Consider the following 17,071-nt stretch of genomic DNA (forward strand, 5'->3'; position numbering starts at 1 on the left):
CAATGCTTGACAACACTTTCTGTGAAAAAATTCTTTCTAATATCCAGTCTAAACCTCCCTTGGAGCAACCTGAGGCCATTTCCTCTTGACTGACCCCCACCTCAGTACAACCTTCTTTCAGGTACTTGTAGAGAACCATTAAGTCCCCTCTGAGCCTTGGGTTTTTTTTTCCAGGCTAGAACAACTGAGTTCCCTCAGCTGCTCCTCATAAGATTTGTGCTCCAGCCCCTTCACCAGCTTCATTTTTATATTTTCACCTTTATATTTTCACTTAAACAAAAGCAAATTTAAATCTCAAAGCTGTAGTTGTTCAGACCAATTATGTGTTGTTCAGTTCCATGCCTTTAATTTGTAATACCTTTGCATTTACAATCAAATAGGCACAGATTTGTATATTTCTTGACCACATATGCAGAAAATACTTGACCCAAACACTATGCTCTACTAGAAGGGAGGGCATTACCTTAGGAATCTTGACTTTTTCTGAGAAATGTTTGTTAAATCACAGCTCATCATTCCCAACTGTAGCCACACTTCATCAGCCCAAACATTTCAGAGCAGACTAGAGACAATCACAGTCAGAACTGATCTTAGCAGGCAGTAAGCAATGGTCTTTTCCACCAGTGCCAAAAGCCATGTAATATAAGAATCAGTTTAGAAATGGGGAGCATCATCAGTCAGGGTCTGTCACACAAGCAAAATACCAGGAGCTTGTTTCTGCAGCAAACCAAAGACACAAGTCTTCACTTTGTTCCTGAATCAAATAAAATAATATAATAAATGAATAATATAATGTGTGAATATAATATAATTAGTGAATAAAATGCCAGTATTCTAACAACAAAGACAGTGCATTAATGCAGAGAAAGTCCATGATTATCAGAGGAGCAAGCCACTGTTATATCAAACCCAATGTCACCGCCTGATTTGCCCAGCCTTGTCCCACAGGTAGCAAAGAGATCCATTGCTCACAATCTATCTTCCTCGAGCCCTACTTGGCCCTATCAGCCCTCCTTAAATCTGCCACCTCAACTCAGCCCTCTCAGCTGCTCTCTGTTAGAAACACCTTGTGTTTAAGATAAAAGTCTCTGTAATATGCAGCCAGGGCCATCTTGTGAAAGAGAATTTCCTACTTACTTTTTAATATTAAAAAAGGAACTTTTTTCTTTTAATTTTAATTACAGAGACTACACTGTTCATTTTGATACTTAAATCCATTATCTGCAGGAGGCAAAATCCTCCTTTGAGTATTGCACTCACTGCTATCAGATTAACAAAAAATCCTGCTTCATACCTGATCAGCTGTCAGAGATGCAATTTTAGTCCTCATCCCAGAGATGCCAGAGATTCATAGTCCCTGACATTTCTTTAAATGCTCCTGGTGGTTACAGTGGTTCTCAAATTCTGGGCATGGCAAGAAAAGCCTTCCCAAAATTGTAACTCTTCACAGCTGCTCAAAACTATTAAAAGATATTTAGAAAAAACAGTACAAAATTTTAGGAAAACATTAACACTGCAGTAAATTCTCAAACATTTTGATGCTGCCAAAAGAGCCAGAGGAAAAAAAAAAAAAAAAAAAAAAAAAAAAAAAAAAAAAAAAAAAAAAAGCAGAAGCAGATTATTTTGTGAGGTAGCAGTAAATAAACTATAATAAGTATTCCAATTATGTTGATGTCTCTGGGTCTTAGAAATAAAAATTAAAAAAATAAAAATTCCCTTTTCATTCTAAGCCAGTCCGTGACATTCAGGATTTGGCCCCATAATGATCTCAAACGGTCAGGCAAGAAAAAAATACATCTGAACATGAATTAGTGACTGAAAGATTGTACATTAGCAAGTATTTCCCAAACAATGTACACACATCATGACCCTGATTCTCAGAACATGCTACTACTCAGAGGAAAAAAATACGATGCATTAAATCTTATGAGTATTGGTTTATTGGTGGCAAACCCCCATACTTCTCGCTCACTTCAGAAATTCTATTGATACTGGCAGGAGCTTTTGGGCTGTAAAAATGCCAGAGTTTGGCATGAAAGATAGGGGGTGACTCCTCCCTAGCTCTCACTTTTTCCCAGTAGATGATAAAGCTCTGATTGGACTGCCAAACATACCTAATGGCATGTGACAGGATGCCTTCCTTTGGGGACTGGCAATCTCTAAATGGGAGATTTGAAATTATTTTCTTTACAGAGCTGCCTTTTCTAATGTGCTCAATTTTGCTTCAGAGCCTAAAAAACCAGAGCAAGACATAAAAGGTACGAAGAGTGCAGACACCACTAACACATCAGAAAAAGCATCAGATCAAGGTAAGGGCTGGGAATCCTGGTGCTCTTTACAGTATCCAACCCACCTAATCTGCCTGTGAGTGCTTACAGGAAGCTTTTTGACACTGGTTACACAGACAGCTTTACCTCCCCCATCCAACCTCCTCTCCACAGCCCCTTTCCCACCAAACCAAACTGAAATAGAGCTCGAAGGGCTTCTGCTAATTCAGAGAAGAGGGCATCCACAGAGTTTAATTTCTGCTTGTGCTTTGGATGAGTTCAGGTTTTGTGAACTTGAAAATCTTGCATTATGGTTCTTGGCAATCTCTTATGCAGGGCACGTGCCCTGCAAACCCTTTGAAGATGCTGTGAAAGAGAGGGGTACCCTGCCTGCAGGAGCACTGGGAACAGCTTCCTCTTGTGTTAAAGGATCCACAAGAAACCCAGCCAACATGCACCAAGGCAATAGTTTTCTTTGCTCTTACTATGCTGCTTCCTCAGGTTTTCTACTAATACTGTTAGCTTCCAGCTTCTTTGCTCCTCACAGACTGGGGTATAAAGCTGGCCAGCGTGCCTGCTCCGTACTCCAACAGCACAGGATGACAGGGGAAGACTCACTGTGCCCTCTGTTTTCTTTCTTTTAGCACAGTTTAATGGAGCAGTGCACTGTTCAGCCCAAAAAGAGCCATTCATGCTGATTTTTTCAGCTGAGTTGTTTTGTTTTTCTTCTGAGCCCTCTTTCAGCATTATTCCATTAAAACTGTCTGAGATCTGAGTTTTTCACTGCCTAGCATTAGGTGATAATTAATCCACCAGACAGTTTCACAACTATGCCTTCCAAGAGGAGAACATCCAGAAATAGCAGTAGAACACAAGCTTGTGTTGTGCAGCAGTGAATAGAGTGTGGACCATTCCCTTTCAATGTAAACAGTGTGTCAGGCCATCCCCAGGGCTATCGGCAGGGAGGAAAGTAACCAAACCAAGGTTAACATGGAATATATTTTAGGGCAGTTTTTTGTAGCTAGATGGAAAAGATAACAGTGAAGAGCCTTTTTTGAGAAAATGACTTGGAAGAATCTAAGCTTGTTGACTATTTTTATAAGGATATTTAGGATGTATATTGTGCAACTAAAATTGTCACTGTTCTCACAACAGATGATACATTTTAAAAGTAGTAGCAAATGTGAGATGAGTCAATCTTAAATGAGATTGGCACCTTCCAGGTGGTGATCTCCCCCACTCTCCTCAGCCAAAGCCCTGACGCTCCCTGTTCTGGCTCTGACCCTCTCCCCCATATCATCTTTATCTAAAAATTGTCTTTCTGTCAAAAATATTTCAGTGCCACAATTTTTTTCTGGTCTATGACTCAGATGGGCCATCTTTACTACCAGATGCCAGCTGATTTCCATTTATATGGGCCTTCTAAGTGCTTAATTACACTGAGAAAAGGCGATGCCAAAACAGAATCTGCAACTGGCTGGTTGAACCATTTCATAGGTCTGAGACATCTGTCATTTTGATAAATGTTCGTGGCCAAAGCAGAATAGTGCAGGGGGAACATTAATGCTGCAACAGTCTGTTGTCAGCACCCTCTGAGAGCAGAGTGTCACGGAGGCACCTGCACTACACATCCACAATGAAGGCACTAATGGCTCCACAGATGAGGGTGCTTGTAGGCATCCTGAAGAGAATGCCAGTTTCTGGGTTGCCTTAAACATTGAGTGCTGCTGCTGCCACTCCCATACATGTCCCACATCCAGCCACAGTGATGTGTCAATGTTCCTACAGGGGACACAGTCCGCAAAGAGTATTGGACAGCTCCGGTGCCGACCCCAGCCACACAAATGGCCACCACAACCCCCACACCGATGGCCACGACGACAGATCCTTCCACCACAGTGCCACAGCCAACCACAACACCTGCAGCAACCAGAACCACAGCACCTCCAGCCAAGACGAGACCTGGACTGCACAGGGTCAGAGATATGGGTCAGTAGTTTGCATTGCTTTCCTCTAGACTGACAGCTCTCCTAAAATTTAAGGAACGATATAGAGCTGGATATACCATGATTTAGAGGATCGTGAGTTCAATAATTCAATGTAGAAATACTAGGAGTGGAAAAAAAATATGTAAGTCCAGCAGACCAATTCATGTGAGAGTAAGTTCTCCATCCCCAAATGCTACGATGATTTTCAGGTATAGAAGTCAATAAATAGTTCTTTGATTCTCACATCTAGACTGAGAGATTAACAGATAGGTGAAGACTCATTTTAGAATTAATTTTATGATAACGTTCAATAGATTAAAGCTGTGACATATTTTTTGTAACAGCTTTTGAATTTTTAAGATTAAAACTCTGTGAAGGAATTCTCATCCTTTTTTTGCACACCTGATTTTCCTTAATCTTTCCTTCTTCATTTATTGTTCTTCATTAGCATTGTGGGGATTTTCTTCAATAGCTGAAAACTAAAATGTCTTATTTTTAGGTTCTAGCAGTGTCCACCCAGCATATGCATCTGTGGTAGCTGCAGCAGCAAGTAAGTATGGTGAAGTAAGTAAGTATGCCACAAGGCATGCAGCACAGTGTGTTTTAGGGCAGCAATGATTCAATAAATTTTCAAGCCTCAGCAAACCCAATGACTGAATACAAGTTTGGATTTAAACTGAAAAAACAGACACTTGTCCTGAATGTCAAGGGTGCTGATCCCCCACAGTTCTGAGGAAGCATTTCTAGTGAGTATCTGCCCATTTCAGCTGTGACAAAAGCTGGGTTTTGCAAAACCTGAGACAAAGATTTTGCTGTTTGAATCATGTTTTCCTCTTACTTCCTCCTGTCGCACTCTTTCAAAGGGAGGCTTGATTTAGTTGTAAAATACACAATGCAGAGGGCTGCAGAGCCATCTAAGCTTAGGGCTGAAAGCTCTGAAATGCTGACATACTTAGTTAAAGCACTTTCTCTCAAAAATCTCGGGCTGTGGTTCTGAGGCTGGCATACATGTGATGTTATTCCTGGCTTGCCACTTGTTACTGACAGCAGAATGGCGGCTGCTCAGAGCTCTGCATCTCAGTCCAGGAGCCTGCTCCCCATCCAGCCCACAGCCTGCAATTCAAGTGTATAGAGGTGTTTTTCCATACACTGTGCAATTGCTCAGCTGTGCAGGCAAGAAAAGGAAAATATTTTCAACTGTTTGAAAGGTTTTGAGCATGGGGATATGATTGCTTTTGAGTGAAAAGGGAGCTGGGCTATCATTAACTTTCATGCTCCGTAGCTATTTCTGAGTGCTTTCAAGTCAGCTTTCCTCTCACATTACTTCAGTCATCCCCAGTGCCAAGTAATTCACAGCCAAGAACATGGCAGGGCAAGTATCTTTTGGGTAATTCAGGTCTTGAGGGGAAGCACAATTAAGTAAAATTTAGCTGTGAGTGTAGAATAAAAGCAGGGGCTGGAGGGGTTAATCATATCAAGTCAAATATTCATCTAGATATGTGCACTGCAGGATTTACAGAGGTGACCACACACTTCAAAAGGGTTTCAATTCTGTGGAAATCTGCATCATTCAGTACCTAATGTGCCGGTTAACTTGGTTCTGCTTGTTGCTTTCTTTTCTATTTCTTATTCCCGCAGGCTAGCACAGAGGAGGCCTTTACTGTCTTTACTAGCAACTAGGAAACCCTGTTTGAGGTTCCCCAGTCAGGAAGAGATGTGTGTTGAAAGTAAAGTTTTGGCAGCACTGAAATCAGTGGAAAGGTGGTATTTGCTTTAATAAGACAAGTAATTTAGTAAAAAAATTTAAAACAAGCCCCAAACAAAACAAAAAAACAACCAAAACAAAAACTTCTCAAATTTTCAAATGTTTTCAGTAGACAATTGTAATTTGGATCCATCCTTCTTCACAATTTTCTTTACTGAAATTCTAAGCATAAATTAATTCCCAAAATATTAAATTGATCAGAGCTAAGAACAGGTTATTTTGAGCTGGAGTGGTAGAGACCCACTTCTGATTTCAGAGACTATATTTCTAGGATTATGTCCAGCATGTCAGTACCTCATACTCCTGAATCCTCCTGACCCCTTCCTGATTCTGAAAGAGAAGAGCTGGACAAATTAAAAAATACAGAAAGTGCAAATGCAGTTTTGATGTCAAGACCATACATAAAGTTGTTTTCTCTGTCTGAGGAGCCTCTAGGACCCACTGCTATCATTCAGTGTTTCTCGTTGGTGGTATTACCCAGAGTTTGCCTTGACTGAACAGAATCAGATGTTCTCCTGTCCATCCTGGCTCACAGACACTCACAGATCTACCTCTCACCGTGCATTGGTAGTTTGCTTGCAAAACACACCTCTAAAGTAAACAGCTATGAAACAGAGCACAGTCAGAATGAACACATCCTTTCCATTTCCAGCCACTGGCACTGGCAATAGTTCACAGGAGCAAAAGAAAAGCAGGACTTGCAGATTAGAGCATGAGAGCAAGGGCAAAACTGCTGCCCTAGTTCTTGCTGTTCTTTCCCCTTTATCTTCTGCTTGTCAAAGACCGAGTAACATAAAAAATAATGGAGACCTTGCTCCATTGCCAGACCCCTGCTTCAAAGACTTGATGTGCCAAAACTGCTAAATGAAAAACACAGATGTGACTAGCATGCCATATGACAGCTGGTCCCTGCCTGCCCTACTAGGACTTCTGCCTCTGTCCAACAGCAATTAACCCAGCACACTCCCAAGGGCCACAGGCTCACTTGTTCTCCCCCCATCCCAGCTCTTCAAGCAATCCTCTCTTGCACAGCAGTTTTGACCCAAGAAGAGTCTTGGGTCTAAATCCAGTGCTTCTGTGAACACTGCAATCATAAATCATGTCATGATTCTTGGTGCCAAGTTGAAGCACTGCACTGGCAGCCAAGCATCAGGTAGCAATTGCCTGGGCGTCGTCAGGTGAGGTGCTTTCCTGCCCTCTGTGTCCAGATGGGGTCAATGGTTGCATCTGTTTTCAAACAGGGACTCTAAGCTGGGCACTGCCTACCATGGTACACTACACAGATTTCATTCCCAGCTGCGACTTAATAGGGCAGTAAACAGAAAAATACTGAAAGGACATGAGACAGACGTAGTCTAAGTGCTAGAGAGGGCATTGAAAGCTCTTCTCCAGCAGGAAGACCAGTAGGGCTCATGCCTTCAGGAAGCACTGGACAAACATTCCATCCTGGCACCAGGGAGAACAGTTGGTGTTTATTTCTGGATGCTGCCTTTCTCCCCAAGTTATCCCTGACTACTTAACCTATCAAGGGTGCTGACCAAAGTGCAGATGGCCAAGTATATTTTGTGCACAGAGTAGCTCCTTTTCTTGTCAAATCAGTTCTCATTATTCACAAGGTTCACTCTAAACTGCACTTAAACTGCTGTTCTCATCATTTCCTGCCTCCATGCCTCCCTGCTCACCACAGAACTTGCCAACCAAGGGTTCTCTGCTTCACTACTTTGATTTTTGACCCAGTTCTTGGAATTTGTCTGGGACTGTCCATCTCCAGTTTGTTACAGACTTCTAGTCCTGTTCAGCCTCCAGCTTGCACAGAGCTCTGTTCTAATGAACACATATTCCCATGTCACAGCCTCACTGGCATCTCAGATTTGAAGGAAGAACAAGCCTTGCAACCTGGAAGTGCAATTCCAACTTTTCCTTCTCTACCACTACCACATTTGCCCCAGCCAACAAAAGCATGGCAGGAAGCAGCTTACTGCAGGGATGGGGGTAATGTGCCTTTGGGAGGTACAGCAAGAGGGAGTGGCTCCGTGGCCCAGCACAGTCAAAAGGTGCACAGAGAGAACTCCACATTGCTAACATCAAATTAAAATTTAAAAGTGCCATAAAATACTTGGATACTGAGGTAATCTCTCCTTTACCCTCTTGTACTCTGTTTCCACTGACCTTGTAAAGAGTGTTAGATACCTACTGGGGCTCAGTCATGGCAAACATGAGACAAGAGCAGCTCCGAGACTCAGAGTTAATTTTCTACCACCACTTTGGCACATACTGATCTCCTGTGTGTAAAGCGTGCCCTACACAATCCCATACAACACTGGCTGCTGCACACACAGATTTTTCCCTCCAAAATCTGAATACTCAGCCTGGTATAGCTGTGGTCCATCTGGAGCCTTACAAGCTTAGAATTTAAAAGACTTGCCAGTTTTGGCAGATGAGCCCATTACTTCCATAAACAGGATCTCTTTAGCATCTGGAGTTTACAAGGTCTCTCAGGACAGCTCCTAGAAATCCCATCAAATGGCTTCTAGTGGCCTGGAAGGTTCAAGTTTGGGTCAAACACAAGCTGCTTACTGTCACCTAATTTTGCAATGTCAAGCTCCCAAGAAGCAGCAATTCCTGTTTTCTGAGACAACCATTCAAAATGGTCTCATTGATGACATCTTATTGATAAAATAACCTCCTGGGCCCTTGCCAGTGTTCACAAAGTCCAGTAGAACATTCCCACCGATTTGACCAGGCTTTCAAATTAATCTTTCTGGGAAAACTAATGAATAAAGGCTTGTTAAAGGATAAGTTTGTTAACAGGTTTCTTAAGAATAATTAATGAAATGAAAGGCATGATTGAAGACATGGTTTTCATCTGCAAATGATTTGAGCCTTTAGTATCTTTGAACAATGGGAGTTTAATAACCCAATCACCTTTTAAAAAAGCCTTTGTGTAGAAGACATGTCAGACACATGAATTCTCCCACATTATTTTTCCATTGTCTAATTACTTACAGTCTGCCTGTTTGCTCATATCCACTTAATCTCTGCAGAAAGGGTACTATCTGGTCTGGGAGGTTGTTTTGGGGTTAAAACCTTCTTCGCACAACCAGGACAATTGGATGGTACAGAAATAGACATAAACACAGATCACCAGTGTGAGTGGGAGAAAGAAAATTACAAAGGAAAGCAAATCACAGAGGTAACTGCAGATCTTTTAAATGCAGACCAGAGACTTGTAGAAGTAATATCCATAACTAAAGGGAACAGACAGATCTGCATGACAGAGCAAGACAATCCTTTTTTTAAGCAGGCTCAAAATATATAGTTAACATCTAAGAAAGTCTATTAATTACAACTCTATATATGAACCATTAATTCTGGCAGCTATAAAGTAAGACTCAGTGAAAAAGCTAGGTAGCAGTAGTACTGAACCAAACATGGTGTAATAAATCACACTTTTTCACTTTAATGTCTACTTAGGACAGGTTCAGGCCGCACAAGGAAGAGGACAGAATACAGGTATGTTTTAATTTAACAACAACCAGTAGATTTGTACTGCTCAAATACTAGAAAACCTTGTGTTTAAGTTCCATGTGCTAACCAATATAATATTTTCAAAGCATTCAGGGGCGCTTCCACCTCTGCAAATAACAGGAATATTTTACGACACAATGCAGGTAAAGACATAGCAATCCTCCTCTATTTCCTCCCTGCAGATATTTTTACCACTTACATCTACCAAGTCATGCAGTAACACACTGTTTTTCCCTCCTAAACATGTTCATAGCAGGCTGCAGTGAGAGTAGATATTACAATGGTCACTGTGTGACAAGAGTGTAACTTTAAAGGGGAAAAAGTAAACAAGATTGATTAAACATGGAATTGTTCTCAAAACAGTAGTCTAAACTAATTTATAGAGGTCTTCTTAACATTTGCTGTTGCAAACTGAGAGGTGAACGTTGTGTCTGTGTAAGTTTGCAGGACTAAGGCCTGACCCAGTTCACAGGCCCCAAGCATGGTCAGCATCCCAGGACCCACTGCCAGTTGTTCCAGTGCTAATAGCTGCACTGTGCAGCACCTGCTAACACTTAAACTCTTTTGCCAGCCTCTTTCAGCCCTTTCCAATTAATTCATGGTTTCCATCTTCCTTTTCTGTGTGGTTTGAAAACATGCAGAAAGACAGTGTGGGCCCACTGCACCCCTTGCGATGATGCTCCTCTCTCCTCGCCCACTGGCATCCACTGGCACCTATTTAACCTCTTGCCTCTTTGTCCAATCATGCAGGTGCTCAGCGCCAAGAGCCTGTTGCCACCTTCCAGAGGGCTGCCAGCTCTCCAGTCCACCTGGGTGAGCAAGACTGCTAGCAGCAGATTTTCCACTCTCTTTAACAGTTTTAGCAACCACAAATTAGCATTTGTATTGCACATTGTTTTCCTGCATCCTGGAGGAGGACCAGGGCAAGATTCATGCACTGAACACCAACTAGCAGCTTCCTGAAAGGGAAAGGAAAAGGAAAGCTCAGCCACAGGTGACCTGTTGTTTCAGGCCGTGGGAATAACATCTACAAAGTGTTTTCAATTTTTCTTATTTGTTAGTCAAAACAGGAAACAAACAACCAGCTCTGTGAAGCCTATCAGGTCTTCAACAGAGATAGTTCCTGTTGTTCCCAGAAACCTCTAGGCTGACAGTGAAAGTAGAGGTTGCTTTTAATACTGAGGGTGGAAACATCACCTGTACTGTTCTCTCTTCCTGGAAGTGCGATTGACCCTTCCCCAGCTAGCAGCCCAGTGAGCAGGCCTACAGCAACTTCCCAGGGGCTGCAGAGCTCTCAGCACACACACCAAACACCAACTCTCCCATGATGGACAGCAGAGTTTCTCAGAGACAGATTTTGTCTGGGCGCACCCAGGGTGGGGTGCAGGATGGGAGCTGGGTTGCAGCAAGGCATGCAGGGCTGCACCGAGGCTGCAGGCCCACCACGTCCCCACAAGAGCAGCAGAGCAGGCCCAGTGCAAGGCATGCAGGGCTGCACCGAGGCTGCAGGCCCACCACGTCCCCACAAGAGCAGCAGAGCAGGCCCAGCAGTGGTGCCCAGGATGACCGGACAGCCCAGGCTGCCAGGCAAGTCCCCAAAAATGAGGCAGGTCTGACCAGCTGAGGCCGGGCACCAGGTAAGGGAGGCAAGGTCTGGGTCAAGATGGTGAGGCACAAACCTAGGCCCAGGTGCAAGGAGCACAGGTGAGGGAGGGTGTGCACCTCTGTGCTGTCTGTCTGTCCCATGGATGCTCCCCACAGCCCTGGCCAAGGCAAGTGCTGCCCTGTGCTACTGCTGACCTCTGGCATGGGCAGCCAAACCCACTGGGGAGGGAGAAACTGCAGCTATGAAGGTGTCCCTGTGCCCTGAGGGCTTTGGAGATAACTGGGAATCACAGGAGGAGTATTATGGCAGGGTTTCCTGCCAAGTGGTCATTCACATTGAGGTTCGAGGATGTTATTATGCAGGATATGTTATTATCTTTCCAGATAATTCCAGACAAGTAATCTCACCCAGCAGTCTCCTGGTCAAAATGATCATTTGTAGTTGACCTTGTTGAAGCATATTTAAAATGCACTTGTCCTAAGACATACTCAATTTCCTCCCTTTTCTACTCCTTCTCATTTCAATCTCCTTCTCGTCTTTCTGTTTTACATCTGTGTTTGTCTTTTTCATACACCTTTGTCCATACCAAATGCTGTGCTGGCTAATTCTCAGGCTAGCCAAATCTTTGCCAGAAAAACAGGAGAATACTGCTGAGTCTTACTTAAATCAAAGTCAGTATTTCACCCCACCTAATTGCTTAAGGCACCTTAAGGTCATCCTAAAGTGATTAAAAGGCACAAATTTTCCATCATAAAATATTCTACTTTCTTTACCACAGAACAAGAAGGAAAAGAAATACAAACACACTTTGCCCAGTAAGTCCTGATCCTTTTTTCAGTCCAGAATGTGGCAGCTCAGATGTGTTGTTTTCTAGCAGCAAACTTTTCTAACAATCAAAGGGAAATTCCTGAACAAGTCCTTGCTTTCTTGGAAAGGCAGATTGTTCTTCTTGATCCCACCAAGAGTGTGCAAACAGCAGCAATCAGTTCTGAGAGTTTGGCTATGATGTCGAGGAACTTCCTCTCATCAGCTCAGGTTGCCAGAAAAGTGTACTAGGAAAATGCCTTCCCCAACACACCAGTTACTTGTGCAATGCACATTAAATTAATTAAATTAAATTAATTCCCTTGAAATCCCATACTCAGTCTTGCATTTTCAAGAATGTTTTTCAAGGCAATTATAGCGAGTCGTTTTGGTGGTGGTGTCTTTCTTTTTTTTAAAGAGACCAGTCTTGGAGGATTTTAAAAATCAACCCTTTTTTTAATGGGCATCTTCAAGTGAGGAAAAAAAAAAGCCTAGTTATAAAAATAGTCATATCACTTTCAGATGTACATTTCATGGACAGCTTTCTTCATTATGTATCTAGGAAAATATGCAAGAAATAGCGATTTTTCCTGGATAAACAGGTCACTAAAAAAGCTGTATATTTTGCATATTTGCAGCCAGCTACCCCAAATTCTTGGTACTTATCCTGTGTTCTTGGTACTTATCTTCTTCATTAGAATAGTAAACTGCCACAAAGTTCTAAATGGGTGAACTGAGAAGACTGGTTGAAGAAACATCAGACAGCTCCTACCCACAGGGATTTGGACAGACTAGAGTACCTGTGGACATCTGAGCTGAAGAAGCTGTTAATTGTTAATCCAGAAAAACCTCACCATTTCTCCCAGTGATAAAACCCAGTCTTTTTCAGCATCTGCCTGTCTTTTGTAAACAGTCAGAGATGTTAAAGAAGCCTGCTTTCTTAGGATGCTCCCTGACAATGAGGTGGCAGCAGAAACAAACCTGTGACACATGAGATGGGCACATTCCATTGCTCTGATCCTTCAGCTCACATCCCTACATATGAAGAAGAGAAAAGAGGGCAACTCTTTGTGCAGCTCCTCACCTGGTTCCACTTGCCATAGAGTTCCTACTGCTTTAAACATGCTTGCCACTGCAACTCACAGAGCACCATATTTGTATAGAGTACTTGAGAAGTGCAGGGTCTTCTTCATAATTTGCTCTTTGTCTGTTTTTTCTTTTCAGCTGGTCAGGACGAAAAGCAGCCTCATATGAATCTTCCTTTCTCACAGGGTGCTCCTCCAGCCTGGGAGGAGGAAGCACACCTTTGGAGATTATATACTCACAAACTGGTTTCATTGAAATTTGTTCTTCCCAGTGACAGCATTCAGGAGACCTGTTGGCCACTTTGGTAACAAATGAGCATCAGCTCTTCTCTGTGGGTAGGGTCCCCGTGCTCTGCAACCATCACCCCCAGCTCCTGTTGGTGCTGTTTTTTCATGACTCTGCTGAAGCATGCATAAAACTGGCAAACAACACTGCCAGAATACAGGAATATTCCTCCTGGTTTTTCTCTTGTTTCTTTACCATTTACCCAGGCCTGCCCTTCCTTTACCCAATTTCTCCTCCTAAGCAAAATCACAAAAATCTTCCGTGTGCTTCAAGATTGACTTAGACCTTCATTGTCCTCAGTTTTTAGATCCTTCACAGGCTGCTTAAGTAGTGCTCAGCATAAGGAGGGAAATCACCCTAGCAATGAAACATGGCAAAGTTCCTCCTGCCCTAAGGGAGACCACACACCTTATTCAGCCATCAGACTCATCCAACAAGTCTCCCTCCCAAAGAGAAGCTGACAGCTGCTCATGGGAAAGGCAATCTAAGGACAAGGTCAGTGCTCTCTAGGCTGGAGGACACTGGCAAGCCCATCACAACTTTGTTGAAGCCTACATTGTAGTTCACCCACTGGCTCTAGTCAAGAGCACACCAGCTCTGGGCAGCTTATTGGGTATTCAATAGAGTTAAATCTTTTCTTCCTGGGATTCCCAGGAACTGTTTCTGTCCTAGTCAGAATGACTAGGACAGAATGATGCAAGAGCATTCATCTGGCTGCAACCCAGAGCAAAACATCACTTTTGGGAACATCTTTCAGCAGGTTCCAAAAACAAAGACATTTTAGGGTTTATTTATAAGGGCAGAAATTTTGATGAAGTTATCTATGCCTAATAAGTGGCAAGCAATGTTTAGACAATTTCTTTTTGTTTTGGTGGGCTGAGGGGATAGAGAAATCAGTAGGTGAGAGGTCCTCACAGATTTTCAGTGAAAAACAACTTCAACAACAACAAAAATACTGTGATCTGTGCCTCAGTATCAATGCAATGTAGAGGAACAAAACCAAAACAGATGTAGTGAGGTGTATTTAAAACCTTAAAAAGGTTAGTGCTCTGAGGGCAGTGATACAAGGCTCCTATTTATGGCTTGAAATGTGCATGTAAAAGTTCCTAGGTTTACTGATTTACTCACCTCCTAAGTTGTTAATTTAAGTTATTGTCTGAACTGACCTCTCTACAATGAGTCAGAACTGTGTAATCTCTAGTAATTGAACTACTATCAGTAAAAGGTTTTGTTTTTTTTTTCTTTTTCATGTGTGAAAGCAATGGAAATAGACTCATGGAAACCTGGACTGAGCCTTTTTGACACAGGTAAATATTTAAAGCATCTAGTAACTAGTCTGGGAATAAGTGGTTTCCATCACACACAGGTAAAGCTAAATCTATTTATTCAAGCCCACAACACTGGTGATAACAATCTCATTTTAAGTAGTAATTACAGCATTCAAAATTGTAAATAAGGTATGTTGTTTACATCTTAGCAGATTATTCTGTGCTTTCATCACTCTTGAGTTCCTGCTTAAAGCAGAAGCAGAAGAGAGGAGCTCTGGAAAGAATTGGCAGCTACACTACAGGAAAGGGATTCTAGCTACTGAAATCCACTTGTAAATGAGAAGGTATTTTGGGAAAGCCACAGCTGAGATTACAGTTTAGAGCTGCAATCAGTGAAGAACATGACAGATTATTCTGATGTCAATGTACTTAGGGAAGACATTCAGATAAGAAAAAGAGGGCTTGTGTCAAACGTAAAGAATAATGAACATTGTTGAAATTTTCTGACATTTTATCCTTAAAAACTGACAATATGGAGATAAGAATATTTTATGAGTAGAAGGAAAAAACTCCTACATTTGTAACAGGCTTTAGCAGCAACAAGACCAAGACTTGGGCAACCTTTAATCAGGAGCAGCTTCCAACTGCAGATTTAACAGCTCCCTTTCCTCAGGAGCATTAAAAGCAGACTGCACAAGATACAGACCAATTCATGACGTGGTACTCTCCCTCTTACAATCCAATACAAGTGGTCTTTCTTACCATGGGTTGTGATGCTGGAGAGGGCTGTGCTGGTGGCCCTTGTAAAGGCCATTCCCTTGAATATTCTTCTTACTTCAAAACCATTTGTGTGCTTATTCAGGAAAAGCTACAACACGAGGACCAGGGTGCAGAGGGATATTTTGTGGCAGATGACAGATTGCATTAAATACAATGAAAGGTTGGGCATGGGGGAAGGGATGTTGTATTAATAGTTTCTCAGCAACTGAAGTGCCAGCATAGACTAGTGTGATAAAGTCTAATGAATTCAGATTGTCACTTCAAAGGAGTGGTTTCTGGCGTGGATGTAATCACTGCTGTCTTACTTAAATGAATGGGAAGTTTAATCAGTATGGACAGCTGTGACAATCAGTGAAGGGAACTTTAATTAGCATGGCGTAGACTGCCCATACTGCGAGTTGAAATTCCCATGGCAATACCAACAATAAATTGGACTGGCAAAACAGGAAGGCCCATAGAAACTGACCACCTCCCCAATTAGTTGGGCAAGAGTACTTGGTGGGTGACCTTATTGTTCCACTAAGCACTGATCAGCCAGCTGACCCACAACCTTCAAGAACTGATAATAATTGCACTGGCAAATAAAAATGAAAAATGCTGCACTGCCTACACTTGAGTTTTCCATGCTGACAAAGCTAATGTCAGCTGTATGCCTGGGAAAAGAATATGGATTTTACAGGATGTAGATAAAGGCATGAGGCAAATAGTTATCTGTGAATTATCCTTCATATACAATTTAGTTGCTAAAATGGATGGCACATGTTCATTTCTAATTTCACTACAGTATTAAATCCACCTACTTTCTGTTCTGCAAAGAAGACAAGGTGGGGGGGAAATGCACATATGGGATACCAAGCTGGCACATGTGAGATATGCAGTGTGCAGGCTGCAGGATGAAGCATGGCTTTGGTCTGTTGCTGAGGAACTATTATGTGCCTGTGTAATTAAAGCCTGTACTGGAATATACACAGCCAGGAAGGCAGGCTGATGACTATCTCAGGTTAAAAAAAAAAAAAAACAAAACAAAAACAAAAAACCAATCATTTTCATCCATGTGGTTGACAAAGAGAGGCTGTGCATGGCCAAGATATATTGCCTTTAACTTCCACATCAGATAAACTAACCATAAGCTTCCACAATACTTGCCTTTCTTCAAAGGCAGATTTGGTTCATGTCAGCAAGACCTTCAGGCCTGAGAGAGGTCAGAAATGTTTCCTGCAGCAGATATCACTGGATGGAACTGTTTGGTGTCACCCCTGTCCCACATCATTTTTCCTCAGTCAGGAACAGGTGGCCAGCCTCAGGCAGTGCTGCTCCAGCACCATCACTTTACTTCTCCCTGCTGGTGTTTCCCCCATCCAAATGGACTCCCATGGGCAAATACACAACACCAGGTGCACTCTTCCTTGTTCCCTGCCTGGGAGCTCATCCCCAGTGTGCAAGACAAGAGGCACAAGCCAGCAGAGTGCTGGACAACACCTCCAGCTATAAGAGATTAAGCTGCTCCCAGCCTGCTTTTGAATGCATTCAGCCTGCTCTGGCACAAGAGGGCCAGCTCCACTAACTGTGGGAGAGAGGCTTTTCTGTCACAAGAGCCAGTGCCAGGATGGGTGGAGAGCTCCTATTCCCAGTCCGGAAAGTATCCTGTCCAAAATTTGGGCAGGAGCACAGGGAACACATACACAGTGGAGGCA

General features: G+C 42.6%; 1 protein-coding gene across 1 annotated transcript in view; it reads left to right on the forward strand.

Annotated features, from left to right (window-relative positions):
- VIT (vitrin) overlaps window positions 1-17,071 on the forward strand; it is a 51,124-nt gene that overhangs the window by 25,024 nt on the left and 9,029 nt on the right. The window contains exons 7-13 of the mRNA XM_041477100.1: window positions 2,229-2,309; window positions 4,056-4,256; window positions 4,755-4,805; window positions 9,495-9,533; window positions 9,635-9,691; window positions 10,299-10,361; window positions 14,589-14,636. Coding sequence (XP_041333034.1) covers window positions 2,229-2,309; window positions 4,056-4,256; window positions 4,755-4,805; window positions 9,495-9,533; window positions 9,635-9,691; window positions 10,299-10,361; window positions 14,589-14,636 — 540 coding nt within the window. The remainder of the gene's footprint in view (window positions 1-2,228; window positions 2,310-4,055; window positions 4,257-4,754; window positions 4,806-9,494; window positions 9,534-9,634; window positions 9,692-10,298; window positions 10,362-14,588; window positions 14,637-17,071) is intronic.

The sequence above is a fragment of the Pyrgilauda ruficollis genome, unplaced genomic scaffold (assembly GCF_017590135.1).
Source record: "Pyrgilauda ruficollis isolate IOZ18807 unplaced genomic scaffold, ASM1759013v1 scaffold4, whole genome shotgun sequence".
In the NCBI taxonomy this organism is placed as follows: Eukaryota; Metazoa; Chordata; class Aves; order Passeriformes; family Passeridae; genus Pyrgilauda; species Pyrgilauda ruficollis.